Source organism: Oenanthe melanoleuca, chromosome 23 (assembly GCF_029582105.1).
Source record: "Oenanthe melanoleuca isolate GR-GAL-2019-014 chromosome 23, OMel1.0, whole genome shotgun sequence".
NCBI lineage: Eukaryota > Metazoa > Chordata > Aves > Passeriformes > Muscicapidae > Oenanthe > Oenanthe melanoleuca.
Window position 1 is genome coordinate 6,176,603 of NC_079356.1, and position 14,454 is coordinate 6,191,056.

A 14,454-nucleotide genomic window follows, 5' to 3' on the forward strand; every position below is an offset into this window, starting at 1 on the left:
CCGCATGGGCAGGGCGGGCGGCGGGCCGCGCCTGTCAGCGGGGCGGCGGGATGGCGGCGCTGTACGCCTGCACCAAGTGCCACCAGCGCTTCCCCTTCGAGGCGCTCAGCCAGGGCCAGCAGCTCTGCAAGGTCCAGGAGACGGGCTGGGGGCGGGCTGTGAGGGGGCTGTGGGGGAGGGTCTGGGAGGGAGCTTGTGGGGGCTGATTTGGGAGGAGGCCGAAGGGAGAGGAATCTGAAGGGGGCTGAGGAAAAAGGGGGGTGATCTGTGAGGAGATTTGAGGGGGATGGTCTGTGAGGGGATTTAGGGGAGGTCTGAGGGGTAAAGGGCCTCCTGGAGCATTGTCTGTGAGGGAGAACAAGCAAGGCAGTGGTTTTAAACGTTCTGGGGGCTCTTAGAGGGACTGAGGATAATTGTGGAGCTGTTTGTGGGGAGATCCTGGGAGTATTTATTTATTAAGAGTGGGGCCTTGAGGTGTCTTCCTGGGGTTGGTGGGTGGGCAGAGGGAGGGTGTAGATGCAGACCTGGGAGCTGTGGAGAGGTTTTGAGGGGCTGGAGTGTGGGGCTAAAGCCTAGGGGCTGCTAGGGGAATGTGCTGAAGGGCTGCTTTAGGGGAGCTGTGTGTCAGGGTGACCTGGGCGCACTGCAGGCAGTTTGGAGGTGCTGGGGGTATTTGGAGGCTGTTAGAGTGGAGTTCCTGGGGTTGGTGTGGGGAACAGAGGGGGAGGTGGGAGCTGTTCCTGAGCAAAGGCCTGGGCGGATCTGGGGACATGGGTGTCTTGAAAGGAGTGAGGTGGGTTCTGGAGACGATCTGCAGGGGTGTGGAAGAGCAAAATAGGGGATGAAGTAGGTTACAAGGGGCAGGACCAGGAGTAGCCTGGCATCACTGAGGCTGGGACAAAGCAGGTGAGCGCAGGGGAATCTGGGACAAGAGGAGAGTGCAGGCAGATGTACAGGAAACCGGTGAATAGCTGAGGCAGAGCTGAGTGTTCCTGCCCTGGGAGCCAGGGCACCCCGTGACCCTGCTCTGTGGGTGTGGGGCACAAATGAGCCCTGCTCTGCTCTCAGGTCATGCCTGGCTCACCTGTGACACATGCCATTCCCATCGCCCTTCCTCTTCTCTCAGCATGACTGTGCAGGGAGGAGGTGTTTTGCAGGCCTGGGGATGTGGTCAGAGTGGAGGGCAGCAGGAGATCTGGGGTTTGGGGAGCAGCACTGCACCTCATGGAACACTTCTGTTGTTGCAGGAGTGCCGGATTGCTCATCCCATTGTTAAATGCACTTATTGCAGGACTGAATTCCAGCAGGAGAGGTAAATGCTTGCTGAACTGGGGAGATCCAGGTTTCCTGTAGAACGATCACACCCTGGGAGCTGGAATGCTTCCACACCTTCATTGTGTGCTTCCACACCAGCCTTACCTGTAGATTGTTGCAGTGGAAGACTTGGGGGACCTTTGGCTGCCTCCAAAGGTCTTCTGGGCAAGGTGGAGTGTCTGTAGTGCACTTGGATTACACCTTTTGCTTGGGTTTTTTTTCAGTCAGAGCTCAGGTGCATCTTCCATGAGTTTTCCTCTTTCCTTGTCTGGTATTAATTTCCTGCTGTGTGTCCTTTAGCTGGGCTCTTGTCTGTTTGCATTTTGACAAGTTGTGTAGCTGTCAGAGGGAGGATTGGTGAACCCAGAGCTGTGTGTGGCCGTTGTGTGAGGTGTTGCTTCCTGTGTTTGTTGGACAAATATACCTCTGGCCTCTCCTGTGACCTCCCAAGTGGAGCCTGCCCTGATGCTGAATCACTCATGCTGCCAGTTAGTCAGTGATCAGATCTTGTGTTTGTATGTACAAAAATCTGGTGTCATCTGGGGATGCTTTAATTAAAAGATACTCCTAGTAATGCGACTTTTTGGCCATTTATCTTTAGCCAGGTGGGGACAGGAAAAGCACTTTGGTATCTGAGTCCCTAGAGAAGTTGAATCCAGCCTCATCACCAGAGACACAGCTGAGGGAGGCTGGGATCCAGAGGTTTCATTTTCTGTTGGAATGAGTTAACAGAATGATCTGTCCTTCTTCACAGCAAAACTAACACGATATGCAAGAAGTGTGCTCAGAACGTGAAGCTCTATGGCACAGTAAGTGAGGGGGGCTCAGCCTCTCTTCCTTTCATCTCTCTTGTCTTTATCCTGATGAAATCCCAGAGCAGTTTATGGATTGGCTCAGCTGTAAGAGCATGACTGATCAATAATATGGGTCACTCAAGTGTGAAGCTTTGACTTTTTCTCTTCTTTTAGCACAAAAAAGAGCTTTGCATCATTTGAGGGCAGGAAATGATCTGTTCGATACCTAGTAGAAACAAGACTGTGCTTACACAGACTGATATTGCTGCAGGAAGCAGTGATAAACCTTTGTTTCCTGCTTGTCTGAAATCTGAAATAGACATTTTGATTGGTTCTATTTTGGCATTAGACATATTTCTAAATATTTCACAGCACTTGATAAATGGTCTGAGTGCCATGGCTAAAAACACTTAGCTGGAGACCAGGGATCCAAATGGAGTTTTGTCTCCTGGATCAGTATTATACTCTGCATAGAATAAGGAAGTAAATAAAAGTTTGAAATTATGGGGAGAACGGGAATGAGCAGTGTATTATTGTAGTTGGAAGGCTGTAACAGTTGTTCTTATTTTTTAAAGCCAAAACCCTGCCAGTACTGCAACATCATAGCAGCATTTATTGGAAACAAATGCCAGCGTTGCACCAATTCAGAGAAGAAGTATGGCCCTCCTCACTCGTGTGAGCAGTGCAAGCAACAGTGTGCATTTGACCGCAAGGATGACAGGAAGAAGGTCAGTATTTGTGTAAAAGAAGGCTGAAAAGTTAAAAGGGCTGATCACAGTGATCCTCTGTCCATCTTCTTTACATCCTCTGCAGCATTTCTGACAGGACAAGGAGGAAACACTTCCCCCTGCCAGATGGCAGGGTTAGGTGCAACATTGGGAAGAAATTCTTCCCTGTGAGGGTTATGGGGCCCTGGCACAGGGTGCCCAGAGCAGCTGTGGCTGCCCCTGGATCCTTGGCAGTGCCCAAGGCCGGGCAGGACAGGGTTTGGAGCAGCCTGGGACAGTGGAAGTCCGTGGCAGGGGGTGGGACTGGATGAGCTTTAAGGTCCCTTCCATCCCAAACCATTCCATGATCCACGTCTCTCGGTTGTGAAGTGTTTTTCTAGAGCTGAGCTTTGCTCTGGTTTAGAGCTGTTTAATCTTCGAATCGCTATGTACCTCTGCCAGTTCTTCTAAGAAAGATCTCTTGTATTTGGCCCAAGAACTGGCAGAGGAGCAGAGACCTCTGAATGAAGTGTGAGGTGCTGTCTGGGAGAGAGGTGGGAAATGGTATTTGTCCATAGCCTGATGAGCTACAGGTGTCATACCTCCACCAGGAAACCCTTCCATGTCTTCTGTCCACTCTTTGCTTCCAGCCCCCGAGCGCTCTGTAGGAGGCGTGTCTGTTGGAGGCAAACTGTTAACGCCTATTGTTTGGAACCATGCCGAATAATGGTGCCCTGCTGAGTTCCTGGAGCAGACACCCTGGCAGTTTTGGTCTCCAGTGGCTGCCTGTCCATTTAGAGGATTCTTTTTGAGTCCCTGCTTGTTCATATGTCACATTAACCTTGAAAGTGCTTCTTGTCTTTTCTGTATTTGATTTGTGGGCAGGAAGAAAGACCAAAACTCCTTTCTGTCTCCTGTTCCAGGTGGATGGGAAGCTGCTGTGCTGGTTGTGCACACTGTCCTATAAACGAGTCCTGCAGAAGACCAAAGAGCAGTGCAAACACCTGAGCAGTTCTTCACGAGGCAGCCTGCAGGAGAAGGAGCAGTTCAGTAGGCTCAGCAGTGGCAGCCACTATAACAGGTGACCTTGGGGAGGGCTTTGGGCAGGGTCTGAGTTCAGGATAATCTGGCTGAGTCATGCTTTGCTTTTTTGCAAACCTCACTGTGCTGGTACAGCCTTGTGCTTTTAGTGATCCAACTTACTGAACTTGTACATGATGAAAGTGAAATTGCATTTGTAAAATGTAATGATTAAAGTGCAGGTTTTAAGCAGGAGTTCTTCACCTACATGCTGCTCTGACTCATTGTTTTCTGTTTATTTTTAGTCTCTACTCTGCTACTCTTCAAGGAATGAGTTTTTTATCATTTTAGCACTGGGATATATTGTTTTAATAGGATCAAAGTGGGTGGGAATATTTATCTGCCTCTCTGTCTTAGTCTGAAAGTCATTCAGGTTCTGACATACAGTTTCCTCCTCTTCTAGCCAGAAAACCTTATCCACGTCTTCCATTCAGAACGAAATCCCAAAGAAGAAAGCCAAGTTTGATGCCATATCTGCCAATGGTGACAGGTGAGCCTGTTACATGAGGAAATTGTGGGCGGGTGGTTTTGTTTGCTGGGTTTATATAAGACAGAGTTGTGTGTGAATATCAGGAAGCTCTTATGCTAGAGCAGGGGCCTTGGGCTTTGAGACCTCGAGGGGCTGCCTTAGGACCTGGCAGAGCCAGTGCTGCCTGGAATCTAGATACAGATTTGAAGAGGAAAAGAATACTGAGCACCTGTAGCTGCTTGGATGGAGCAGGATGGAGGTGATGGTTGGCTGAACTCCCCAATGGTCAGGAAAACTGCAGCCAGACCAACGTCATTGTCTCTCTTGCAGTCACAGGGAGAGAGGGGCTAGTGAGGTCTGCAGGTTTTGTGCTTTAAGATCTGTCAGACTGATTTGCAGGGAGAGCCTCAGAGGACAGGAGAAGATTCAGACCCACTTCCTGTGTCCCCTCCAGCCTTTGTGGGAGAGACAAGCAATCAAACAGCTTTGCTTGAAAGGTGGTGGACTCCCCATCCTGGAGGTGTTCCAGGACGGGTTGGATGGGTCATGGAGTAACTTTGTCTAGTGGAAGGTGTCCCTTCCCATGGCAGGGGGATGGAACAAGATGCTGTTTAAGATTCGTTCCAGCCCAAGCCATTCCATGGTTCTCTGATTCTAGGGAAGCATCCGACCCCATTCTGGTGTCACACTTAGTGCTGGATCATGTTGATGCCAGCTGCCTGTGCAGCGGAATGGGAGTCACTAGCAGAAACAGGAGATTGAGGTGGATTTGTATTGTTATGATCTTGTACATGCATATTTTCATTGCTGCCTTTCCTCTCTGATTCTCAGCGTTCCTTCCTCTCCCGAGATGCTTTGCCCCCTTATCCAGAGGGCCCCGTCCACGTTGGCGCAGTGGGCTGCTTCCCAACAGACTCTCGGGGCCCACCATTGTCCTGTTGCTCAAGGCATTGACATCCTGAAGTGAGATCACCTATTGTCTTCTCCCCTCCCTCCCTGGGAACTGCCTCATACACGGGAACTCTCCCTCTCAATGGATCTCTTTCTAAACAGCAGGGATTTGGGAGCACGGACCAGAGCATAGTTAGTGCCAAAGGTGGTAATTAATCAATCACTGCCTGCCTTCAATGTCTCTGAGATCACAGATCTCTCCTACAGATCCTGTTGACACCTTGTTACTGTAAAATGCTCCCATGGGAGAGACCCCATCCCTGAAAGTGTTCATGGCCAGGTTGGAGGGGGCTTGGGGCAGCCTCACGTCGCGGAAGGTGACCCTGCCCATGGCAGGGGCCAGAATGAGATGAGCTTTAAAGTTCCTTCCAACCCAAACCATTCTGGGATTCTATGATTCTGTGAAATAGAACTTTAATAATTTTACAGGGCAGTGGCTCCCATGGAGTGGTCTGAAAGACATTTTATCATCTGAACAGCATTTTCAGTTAAAAGCTGGAACAATTTAAGGATTAATTGTGACTTAGGAGCTGTGGCTGAGTGCAGAGGGGTAAGAATTCAACTGCCTTCAGTGCTGGTGGAACCAGAAGAGAGAGTGGAAGCTGGGCCCTGATAGAACTGGTGCAGCCTGTCCTGGTGCAGCTTTGTTCTGGAGAGGTGGCTGCTCTGGGCTGTGGAACAGCACCGACTGTTTTTATCTCCTCATTAAATCCTGGGCTGAGATCTCACAATTTATTGTAACAGCCCTGCTGGCTTGAAAATACCCAAAAAAGCAAAATGTCCTGTGCTCTGGGTTAGTCAGCTATTTGTTTGGAAAACAAGAGCATGTGTTGAAGGAATCAAGGGTCTGCCTTTTGCTCTCATGTCAGATATTGTCAGTCTGGCTCCTGTCGAGGCTGTAGGTCTTGCCACAGGCTTTTTTTTTATGAGTTCCAGTAACAAACCAAATGTAAATTTATCATCTAAAGAGCTTCACCAATGTGCAGCAGAAAAGGCAAGCTGCAGCTGCCTTAAGTAGACAAATAGCTGCATGCCTTGAGTGGAATAATAATGGGGGTTCCTTAAGTGTGGGTTTGGAGTTGCTGAGGGTTCTGTCATGCACCCCCCAAATCCCTCCCCTTTCATACGGCTATCAGATTGTCCCTCCCAGAGTTACCTTGGTGTCTGGGGCACAGCCTGAGCACGCAGTTAAGGTCTGCTGCAGCACAAGGGTGTTTGCAGCAGCAGAGTCTGGAGTAAAGTGATACAGCCAGCACCTCCTCCCTGCCGAGATCAGCCCCAGCTTCCTGTACTCTGGCTCCTGGCTCCAGCCAAACCTCTGGTGTAGTCCTCAGCTGGGCAAAATTTGGGCATGTTTGAGCTCAGCTGACTTTGGGAACACCTTCAGCCAGGGTCCAGCTTATCTGGAATTACTGTTTCTAGGATATGGTAGAAATTCCTTCACTGTGTCGTACTGAATTCCTTCTGTGTTTCTGTTCACACATTTCAGAGTGGCTGTTGCTCACAAGGGCTGTGATATGTGGACAGGGTGATCTCCAGCAGTCATTCAAAGGGTGATGTTGGATGGTCTGTTCTGGGTGAGTTCTGGGAGGAGCAAACAGCTCTATTGCTGCTGCACTGGGAGTAGTTTTATCTGCCAGTGCCTCACAGCACCTCTTACAGCAGACCTGGCCTTATTAATCCTTCTGTGCTGCCAGTGCCCCTTGGCCTTGTGCTGCCCAGCAGCCAGCTTCACCTCCAGCCCCTGGAGCTGTGCTGGTCCTGACTGGGGCAGTCCTGGTGTCCCTATCCTCTTGTGCCAGTGCTGGCAAAGTGTTTTTATGCTGCAGACTCTGCAGAAGAGCTCACTGCAGTCCATTCTCCTATCACTGCAGGCAAGGTGCTAAACTGTGCTTGTAACACCTGGCAGTGACAGCACTTCTGGCAAGGGGAGGGCAGCGTGCCTCAGGATGCTCAGCAGTGAAGTTCATTTGTAAAAAGATTCTTATTTGCATAGGAGAGTCCTGGCACAGTTTAAAGCTCTGTGACTTGGGCTGTACTGCTCTGAGCAGAGGATGTTTCTCATATAATCCCAGAGTGGTTTGGGCTGGAAGGGACGTTAAAGCTCATCTCATTCTTCCCCCCTGCCATGGACAGGGACATCTTCCACTATCCCAGGTTGTTCCAAACCCTGTGCAACCTGTCTTTGGACACTTCCAGGGATGGGGCAACCACAGCTGCTCTGGGCACCCTGTGCCAGGGATCAACACCCTCCCAGGGAAGAATTCCTTCCCAATATCCCATCCATCCCTGCCCTCTGGCAGTTTGAAGCCCTTCCCCCTTGTCCTGGCACTCCAGGCCCTTGTCCCAAGACCCTCCAGCTCTACAGGAGCCCTTTTAGGCACTGGAATGGGCTCTAAGGTTTCCCCAGAGCTTTCTCTTCTCCAGGCTGAACACCTTCAGCTCACCCAGCCTGGGTTCAGAGCAGAGGGGCTCCAGCTCTTCGAACATCTCTGTGGCCTTCTCTGAGCTCTTTCCAGCAGCTCCACATCCTCCTGAGGCTGGGGGTCCAGAGCTGGAGGCAGCTCTGCAGGTGTTTTTTGTCTGAAGTGAAATGTGGATGCTAGTTTAGTGCCTGGTCTGTGCCTCTTCACGACAGCCTGACTTGAATAGCAAAATCTTTAGGCTTGGCATTTGCTTTGCCTAATTTCTGCCATTTAGCAGGTGTGAAGTTTAAGGTTTCTGTTCCAGTCAGTAGAGAGAGGCAGGTGCCTTGGGAGCAGATCCATTTTTGTCCTCTGTCTCTGCTGAAAAGAGCAGGAGCTCATCATTTCCCTTTAATTAGCGGTGTGCATTTTAGGCTGTTCAAACAGGGAGAGCTCATATCCCCCTGACCCATCTCAAGGGACTGGATCTTGAGTTTATTCAGTTTATTTGTAGAAGAAATGGCTTTTTTTTTTTTTTTTGGTTGGTTGGTTGGTTGATTGGTTGGTTGGTTGTTTTAATTCTTGATCTTGTTTGCTAAAGGAGAGGACTGACTTGTGTTTGGCAGTTTTCCTTCGGATTTTGGAGTCTCAGGCTGCTTCTGTAACATGGGGTTAAAGACAGAGGAACCTTTCATTACTTTCTTGTCAGTCTTTACAAAAATACAAAATAAGAGGGGAAGAATACCTGCTTCTTAATTTAGCACCTTAACACATTTGAAGGGGCATTTTGCAGCAACTGGACAGGAAAATACCTGCCTGGTATATATATTTTATACCCCTCCAGGAGGAGATCTCAAGTTGCCCACTGGTGGATGCAGAACCCTCAGAGCCCCAGGGACAGGTGCTCTGTGACAGGCTGTGACCATCCTGTCCCTTCCTTCTCCTCACGGGGTGGCAGGCAGGGAATTTCTCCTGCTAGAGCTGCTCAGGGAAATGTGGACATCTCCTTGCACTCTTTGTCACCCCAGGGCAGGGCAGGAGGGAAGTGTGCCTGGCAAAGGAATGTTGTGTCAAGGGTTGTTTCCAGCCAGAGGGAATCAGTGAGGAAGTCTTTGTTTTCTGTGGAGGCTATTGTTTTGGGTTTTTTTTTTTTTGTTTTTTGTTTTTTTATTTTTTTTTGGTTGTTGTTGTTGTTTTGTTTAGTTTTTCCTTCTTTCTCTCCTCCCCATCATATTTGCACTGAGTGGGAAATTAAAGCTGCTGTTAATAAAGTGCTTGCACACAGGAAGGTGCTGGAGCTCCCACCATTATTTTGCACAGCCTCCACTTGGGAAAACCGCTGGGAAAGTTTTAAAATGGAGTTGTTCTGTGCTAGTGTGTGGGTCTGGATGTCTCTGCCTAGCACAGAGCTGGGTCCAGTGTGCCTCTCCTCAGGGTGGGTTCTGCTGTCAGCGTGTTTCAGCCATGCAGGGCTCTGCTGTGGGCTGTCTCCTGCAGGCCCTCGGTTCTGAGTTTTCCTCTGGCAGGTTTTCTCTCCCAGTGCCTCAGGGCCATCCTCTGACTCTCCGATCTGGGAAGCTGCTTCTGCTTAGTTTCCCTCTGTGGATCCCCAGCACAGGGGGGAGCAATCCTTTTCCCCTGCCACATCCTTACTAATGAGTCCTGTCAAAGTAGACTGTAGTGCTTTTAATTAGAAAATTGATCATTTCCAGGTGCTAGAGGAGACCCCGTGTGAAGTGGGCAGGAAGTACTCTCTGCCTTAGGGTACAGGCTGGGGACTGGGAAACATCCTGGAGAGAGGCAGAATTTTGGGTGGAGACCATGCCTTCCCCAGTCTGCTGCTACTCCCGGCTTTAGAGCTCGGTATTGACCTACTCTGGAGACTTTTAAAAAAAAAAAAAAGTCAGGCTTTGGGTGACTCTGACAATATATTTGTCTGATAACAGCCAGTCTTGAAGTCACCTTCTAGGTGAAGGAAGCTTTGTTGTCTTATTACTGTTCAGTTTTTGTACAGCAGTTTCAGGTGTGTTTGGCTGGGAGTGTGCTGCCCACTTAGCACAGTGAGATAAAAATCAGCTTCAGGGATGGGACAAGGCAGGGAAAAGTCGGGTGGGCTCCACGTGGCTGCAGCTTGTTGTATGCTGTGCTCTGGCAGATTGCTGTGGCACAGGGCTGCTGTGCCTGCCTGGGGCACTGCGTGTCTGCTGGGGAGCTTTGTGATTTACCAGTGCAGCAGTGACTCAGGCACAGATAAGTCTGCTGCTTCCTTAGCTTTAAAGCACCTGCAGGTGTACAGGTGATGTATGTGCTCAGCTATTTCTCTGATTTATTGGAGAGTTTTTCCTACTCTGAAATAATGAAGCTTCTCCCTAAATTGCTTTATCGTGGCAGAATCCTATTACAAAGTCCAGTATGTGTTTTATCCCTTTTCCTTGTTCAGGACAATGTAGATGTTTCCCTTTTCTCTGTTTGTTGAACTTGGAGGTTATTTGTTTCTCTTTCATGTTCCCTCCTTGCCAGAATATTTGTTTACATTCAGTGGGAAGTTTTGCAGTGCATCCAAGGAGTGCTTGTGAGCAGAGATTTCCAAAGGGATGCATAAAGTTTAATTATCTCTCTGATTGCTGTCTTCTACTCTTTGGTTTGAAAAAGGATCATGAATGATCATTAAATGATTCCCACTCTCCTTTGAGTGCATCTGTGGGAGTTTCCCTGCCTCAGTGAGGAGGAGGGGTTTGTTGAGAGCCTCTCCCTGTTTTTTGCCGCAGTTTTTCTCCTGACCTCGCCCTGGACTCCCCGGGCACTGACCACTTTGTCATCATTGCCCAGCTGAAGGAGGAGGTGGCAACTTTAAAAAAGATGCTTCACCAGAAGGATCAGATGATTTTGGAGAAGGAGAAGAAGGTACAGTCCTTGGCTTGCTTCCCCCCAGCAGGCTGACGTATTCTCACAGTTCAAATTCTGACACAGCCTGGTTTTTTTATCTTGGAGTTAACATGTCTGGCTGTTTCCAGGCTGCTTCCCTTCCAAAGCCAAAGAGGCTCTCTGGACCCACCCAGAGGATCTCATTTCATACAGGGTCATTTCCTGACCACTTGGAGACCTCTGTGTGTGGGCAAGGCTGGAATAAACATGCTGCTGCTTGGAGAAGTGCAGTGCTGGCCCTTGCTGTTGTTCTATGCTCTCAGCCACACAGTTCTGCTCTCACTGCAGTCCCTCAGCACTGCCAGCATGTCTGTGACATCAGGCAGTGTCACACATCTTCTGTAGAGGCACTTTCCGTGGCAAGGGGGGCTGTGGGGAGGGCAGTTGTTGCATCTTCCAGCTCACTTGCTCCTTCCTGGTTTGTGCCCAGATCACAGAGCTGAAAGCCGACCTGCAGTACCAAGAATCACAGATGAGGGCAAAGATGAACCAAATGGAGAAGACACACAAGGAGGTCATGGAGCAGTTACAGGTGACAGCATTTTTTGTTGAATTTGCTGAGCTGTTCTGTAACCAGGAGTGACTGAGGACATTCCTGAGCTGTGTCCAGAAGGGACTGAGGACACTCCTGGTCAGAGCAGTCCATGAGCTCCTGCACACAGATCTCTGCTAATGCTTCTCAGCCCTGTCTTACAGCCTCTGTGCTGCCAGGCAAGCCCCTCCTCAGCTCTGCATTGCATCCTAACCACCATTTACACCTACCTTGCTGCTCTCTACTCGGGCTCACACTTGCTGTGTTGTAAAGTGCTATGTTATGTCCCTTATGGACTAGACAGGAACCATCAAACTCATTTTTCTTATTGCCAAAATCAGGTTTGAACCTGTTTCTCCAGTCTGCAGAACCTTTGTCAGCTCCCTGAACCTCTAAATCACCTCCCTGTGATTTGTGTGAGAAGTAACCAGAGAGAACAAAGGAAGAATTGGCAGTTCTTTTACCCCTGTATCTTTAGTCCAAATAAAGAAGTCCCTGAGCTGATGGAAGCAGGGAGGGCAGGATTCTTGTCATGGCTGTGGAAACCCAGCAAACTATCAGCATGAATAGCTTGAGCCACTGAAGGGATCAGGTCAAAGGGGAAGAAATCAGACACAGAAATGAACTTCGCACCCTTTAATTACTCTGGGTGTATAAAGATCTAAAGCCCCAGCAATGAGAGGTGGGAGGGGATGAGACAAAAGGCTTCTGTTGCCCCTGAGCCCCTCCTCCATGCACACCCGCTCTGGGGAAGTGTCCCAGTGGAAGGCAGGTTTGGGGCCTCCAGCTGCAGTCAGAGTGCTGGTACCTGTGAGAATCCCTTCACAGGGCACGTCCCTCTGCCTGGCTGGAGTGTGGGAATGTGGTGTGCAGGTGCTGGATGTGCTGGTTCTGAAGGTCAAGGAGCATCATATCCAGGAGCAGGTGTGCCCCAGCCATCTCCCTCTCTTGGTGCTTTCCATGTCTGTGCTCATCTCAGGCTGGGACTGCCCTGAACTCTGGTGTCCAGACATTTTCTTTCTGCTTTTCAATGATTGCAAAAGCAAAGTTCAGATCCTCTCAGTGTATTGTAGGTGCCTTGAACTGTTCATATGATTAATTTTTGAACAGCATTGTGGGTTTTAGCATTTTGTCTTTGTCCTTTCTGGTGGGGCTGGGATGGGAGAGCCCTCCCTAGGGGGTTAGAGGTGAGCTTAACATCTGCCCCCCTCTGCACCTGTGTGTGGGATGTCAGCAGCTTCTGCATAGGGATCCCAAGAGCTAATGATGATCCATGACACTAAATATCCATTTTCCCCATCTCCAGGCCAAGAACAGAGAACTCCTGAAGCAAGCAGCTGCCTTGTCAAAAGGCAAAAAGCCTGAGAAGTCAGGAGCAATAACCTCCCCTTAAAGCCAAACCCCCAGCCTGGGAGCTTTGGCCAGCATTAGCTGAGGAGCCTGGGAGCCCTGCTGGATCTCTGGAAGCCCAAAGCTCTGGGTTGTCACTGTCCCCCTGCTGGGAACTCCGTGGAATTCCTGGTGTGTTACCTTTGGACAGCATGCCTGAGTGTGGCTGCTGTGATCCATGGGGAGAGGTCCCAGCCTTCCTAAATTCCCCCTCAAGTACTGTTTGCTGGAAGAAATATTTTCCTAGCCAGTTGCTACCACTGCCAGCCCTTTCCATGAGCAAGTAGGAACCTGCTGCATTAATGGCTCCTTGCTGGTTCCCAGCCTGCTGCTGGGAGGGAATTGCTGTGGCCAGTTGTTCTGCAGATAAAATGGGAGCTGCATGTGGTGGGAGCTGGATCTTTTCTTTCCTTGAACTGTTCCTTTTTCAAAAGAGAGCTGAGAACTCACCAGCCCAACAGATGTTCCTGGAAGGTTGTGCCACTGCTGACAACAGTGATCCAGCTTTTTGAAGATGCTTCCAAAATGGGGGCCATGTATTTATCCTGGAAGATAATTTTGTGTTTTGTTTTGTTTTTTCTTCTTTTCTCTGTCACCTTGGCAAACCAAACTGCCTAGTTTTATGTTTCCTTGTTTTTCTGATCAGAGCTTCTGGGTTGGGAGCTAAAGTGGAATGATACAGCCCCCAACCCATCCAGAATTCCCCTTCCCAGTGTCCTGGTTACATGGTGACCTCTGGGATTTTTGATGATTTTTGTAGCTTGGTGCGATCAAGTGTCTCTTACTCCATTTCTTTACATAGAGAGAATTCAAGGCTCGGATATTCCCTCTCTTCCCCCTTTCCTTGCCCCTTCCAGGTGCAGGGGCCAGGTTGGCTCCAGGAAAGCACTTACTCAGGCAGCGACCCAAGCCAGGGAGTGTCTTTGGGGCACTCCAGGGATTTTTCTCACTGCTGATGCCAAAGCAGCAGGATCAAAGGGCTATGAGAGTTCCTGTACCAGGGATGTGCTGCCACTGACCCTGACAGCCAGAGCAGCTGGGGTGGCTCCCCCTAGGCACCTCTGCTCGGGTGCTGGTGGTGGACAAAAAGCACTTGGAGGGGGAGCACCACACAACTCCGGGCTGGCAGGAGTTCCTCAACATCCCAAACTCCAGACAGGGAGTGGAGAAACATCTCAGGGCTTGGAGAGCCCCAAGCAGGGGCTGGAGGTAGGTAAGAGAACTCATGCTTTTGCTGCAGGGTGGCTGCTCCATCAGGGCTTTGATGAAGCTTTTAACTGAGCTTGTGATTACTTTTTTCATCCTTTTGTTTCTTATTTGTTACTAAAATTGATTTTACTCAAAGGCACTTTTTTGGGATGATGTTGGCTTCTGGCACGGAAGGAGCACGTTTCATTGAACACTGCCGTGTGTTTGTTTTTGGTTTTTCTAAGAGACTTTTGATGTGAAAACAAGCAAAACCAGAAATGGCTACACTTTTTCTGAGTGTGGCAGCTGGAAAAACTCACCCAATTTTATACTTTTAGAAAATGAAGTGCATTGGTGGGAGTTTTTTTAACTGTGGACTTTGCTTTTTTTTCGTTCCCTCAACATACAGAAATAAAAAGAGGGAGAAAGGCCCTGTAAATACTGTTCAGGTGGGTTTTTAATCGTGATCAATTGCTCCTGCCGTCGCGTAGCTGATTTGTAGCACCAACATCGTTTCTTTGTATGTTTGTAATAATGAGATTTTCAAGGGACGCTTTGATTTGTACAAATGATACCTGTAAAAGTGGTTTAAAAAAATCCTCATGCGTGGCTGATACTTTGTTTGCTTTGAAAAGGGAAAAAACCAAACCAACCAAAGTACCTCTCCCTGCCTGGGGCTGATTTATCTCCTGCTCTAGTG

At 49.3% G+C, this 14,454-nt stretch overlaps 1 protein-coding gene across 2 annotated transcripts; it reads left to right on the top strand.

Annotated features, from left to right (window-relative positions):
- FAM76A (family with sequence similarity 76 member A) lies at positions 1 to 14,357 on the top strand. Of its 2 annotated transcripts, XM_056508996.1 has the most exons (10): positions 17 to 131; positions 1,248 to 1,312; positions 2,069 to 2,123; positions 2,684 to 2,836; positions 3,739 to 3,896; positions 4,299 to 4,385; positions 5,196 to 5,327; positions 10,489 to 10,624; positions 11,076 to 11,177; positions 12,484 to 14,357. In XM_056508996.1, exons 1-10 carry the CDS (start codon positions 51 to 53, stop codon positions 12,568 to 12,570), a joined length of 1,056 nt encoding a protein of 351 aa, XP_056364971.1. In that variant the 5' UTR covers positions 17 to 50; the 3' UTR covers positions 12,571 to 14,357. The 2 variants fall into 2 exon arrangements, with proteins under 2 accessions (XP_056364972.1, XP_056364971.1); XM_056508997.1 differs by lacking the exon at positions 5,196 to 5,327 and having other exon boundaries at positions 1 to 131.
- Positions 14,358 to 14,454: the final 97 nt, after the last annotated feature.